At 34.2% G+C, this 3,122-nt stretch overlaps 1 protein-coding gene across 1 annotated transcript; it reads right to left on the bottom strand.

Annotated features, from left to right (window-relative positions):
• Positions 1-1,142: 1,142 nt before the first annotated feature.
• Positions 1,143-2,784, bottom strand: LOC149017412 (salicylic acid-binding protein 2-like). The gene is made up of 3 exons (XM_089154167.1): positions 2,225-2,784; positions 2,010-2,132; positions 1,143-1,764 (listed from the first exon to the last, which is right to left on the bottom strand). The coding sequence occupies exons 1-3, from the start codon at positions 2,720-2,722 to the stop codon at positions 1,489-1,491; spliced, it is 897 nt and encodes a 298-aa protein (XP_089010293.1). The 5' UTR covers positions 2,723-2,784; the 3' UTR covers positions 1,143-1,488.
• Positions 2,785-3,122: the final 338 nt, after the last annotated feature.

The following is a 3,122-nucleotide window of genomic DNA, read 5'->3' on the forward strand; positions in this document are numbered from 1 at the left end:
TCATCTCTAAGATATTTTAATATTTTTAAATGAGAGAGAGTATATAAGAGTATTTAATGCAAGATTTTCAAATTTTGAATTTTAAATTTATTTGATATTTTGAGAATTTATCGCGATATATCGACTTTTTGCCGATATATTGCGATATTTCGACGAAAAATCATCGACTTTTAGAAAAAATCGTATCGTTGGGGGTGTCGTGTCGCCCCCAGCGACACCTCGATTTATCGCCGTGTGTCGGGAAAATATCGCCGACACACGGTACCCTCCTCACGACATGTTAACTTGAATAATTAAGAACCCATCACCATGTCAAATGTATTTTTAATTTATAATAAATTTTAGAGATTATAGTATTTTTTTTTTGCAAGAGAAAGACGATAAAAAAAGACATTCTAAATGTAAAATTAAAAAATAAAAATTTTATATTATAATAGAAGACCAATATTCAAATTGGAACTTGCGCACAATAGAACACACTTAGGGCTTTTTTGTACCAATTCTCATTCTCGACTTTTTAAACATTTTTCTTTATGTGTTTGGTATCTATTTAAATCTTATTTTTATTTTAATGTATAGAAACACTCCTCCAAATTCATAATAGAATTTTTTTTTTTTTTTGTTTATTCATGGATTTTGGGTCAAAACTCATTTTATTTAGTTTTGTGCAAGTCACGTAAAACCCAAAACACGAATTGAGGGTATAATATTAAACAAATATTCTATTTAAGAAAATCCTATTATTTCTAATTTTTTTTTCACTCTCAAATCCTAATGATCTATTCTTAATTTTTATTATTATTTTTTTAATCTTTTAATTATTTAAAATACCAAACTAATTTTGCATTACATAATTTATTCTAGATAAAATTTACCAAAACATTATTATTTTTTACACGAAAATGGATTTTCATATTCATTTATTGAGAATTGATACCAAAAAGGCCATTGGTTTGGAAAGATAAATTGTCGCACATAATAGAATTTGAGTTGCGGTGGTTGAAATCTTAAAACAATCATTTGTTATATTTATCGTGTAGGTCCTTTACCAATATTAGGAATGATTAATGACCATGCTTAGCTGGAAACCTTAAAGAAATGAAAAAGAATTTTGCTTCTGCCATATGGTATATGCTCTGATTTGAAATAATTTTCTTTCCATTGGATCCACAAATATATGTCCCCATTAAATATTTGACTAAATTTTATATCGAAGCATATGATTGGAACGTACAGTAGGAACATGATAATAACCCGGATTGCAGTCAAATTCATGTGGAAGAAGTAAGATTTAAGAAATAAAACTTCAATTGCAACTACCAGAAACACCTTTAAAGAGAGACTCTCACTGTAAATTAATGCTGATAGCTATATTTATTCATCCTTATATAGTTGATAGTAAATCCGAACGAGAAAACCATGGTTACCCATACCAATTAGACCAGTTCGTTCACCAGCATTAGCATTAGTATTCTCAAGATCAGGTGATCAATATTGTCTAGCAATGTGTACGATATCAGCAGTTAACTCTACAGGCCTTGATAGCATCACTTCATGACCAGCTCTTTGAATCGTTCTGTTCTCTTTCACTGGAAAATTGGCGATCATTGCAAGTTGGTAATCAGTATAAATTGCTAAATCGTCTCCGGCCACTATGTAGTATCGATCAATTGAGCCGTAACTCGCATTTGTAAGTTGTACTCCAGCCAGTTCATTGTTAAAAAAGGATCCTGGCCTTTTCTGTGTGTACATTAGAGTGATAACCTTGAAATAAAAAAAATGAAAGTCCAATAAGAATAGATGACACCTCATCTTCCAAGCAAGCATTAATCTATATAAATATGGCCTAATAAATATTCTACTACAATATTATTGACATCTCATCTTCCAAACAAAAACTAAATATTTCTGACATGTAAAATAATTTTAGTCAAACAATTTTTAATATGAATAGGTGGATGTGTGTGTGTGCTGGAGGGGAGGGGAGGAGGAGAAGGGGGTTCAGGTACCTCAGAAGAGCACATTTGATAGAGTCTGGTACTCAAAAAATTGTCACCGAAAAAAAACCAAGTCTCATTTCCACTGGTAGTGATACAAGTGTCTTCCCATGTCTGGGGAGGATAGTTGGCTCCCTATTGCACGAAAAGGAAGAACAGAAGGTTGAGATAGATCAAGAAGAAGAAGAAGAAGTAATAATGAAGGATTAGGGTTTAGGGTTACCGACCATATCGAGAACATAGGAGATGTTGTGTGAAGTATCAGGCATCCAAGCAGCGACAAAGACACCTGCAAGTGTTTTGTTGGGATATTTCTCCATTGCAACGGCTGTGGTTAAACCTCCAGCACTGTGACCCACAAGTAAAACTTTGTGATCTATGCATTCCATCAAATCAAAGAGGGGTTGGGAATAACTCCAGAATGTAACGTTTTCTATTGAATCTCTATTCCAGGTGATTGAAGGTCCAAGTTGAACTGTTGTTACGTAATAGCCTGCGGCCTCCAACATGGTTTTAACTTTGTACCAGTACCATTGTCCTTGGCCAGCACCATGTACAAGAACGATATGACCCAGAGCTTCACTGGGCTTCTGAGGACATGGAACCGTTTGGTTGAAGTTGCATTCTGCTGGATCATCTCCATTCGCCACCAAGAGCTGCAACGACAGAACCACCACCACCACCTTAGCGAACAAAGCCATATTACCCTTCGTAGAACTAACCATTTTCGAATTCTCCTGGTTTCTGAATCGATCGAAAGCTCTATTTATGCATCTCTCTCTATAACTAGTTGTTTATGGTTTGGATACGAATTTGAGTTTTTTGGGGGGAGGTCAACGGTAGGAGTTTGAATTTAATGGCAAAGGGAAGCAAAAAGTAATGAGATGCCGTGCGGTTTAATTTTGTTAACAACTTTAACACATCATTTCTATATAAAAGAACAAACGGATCATGCTGGTTGTGAATTTCTGAACAATATAGAGACGTTGGATCATGCAAGTTGTGAATTCCTAAACGATATTGAGATTTCATGCGCTGCGAACAAGAAATTCATGGGGTCATATAACGTAACCTATATTTAGAAGTCAAGTCAAATCTTGATAAACTAACTTTCAAGGAATTGTC

Source organism: Hakea prostrata, chromosome 4 (assembly GCF_041222555.1).
Source record: "Hakea prostrata isolate BN-2017 chromosome 4, UWA_Hpros_2, whole genome shotgun sequence".
NCBI classification, from domain to species: Eukaryota; Viridiplantae; Streptophyta; class Magnoliopsida; order Proteales; family Proteaceae; genus Hakea; species Hakea prostrata.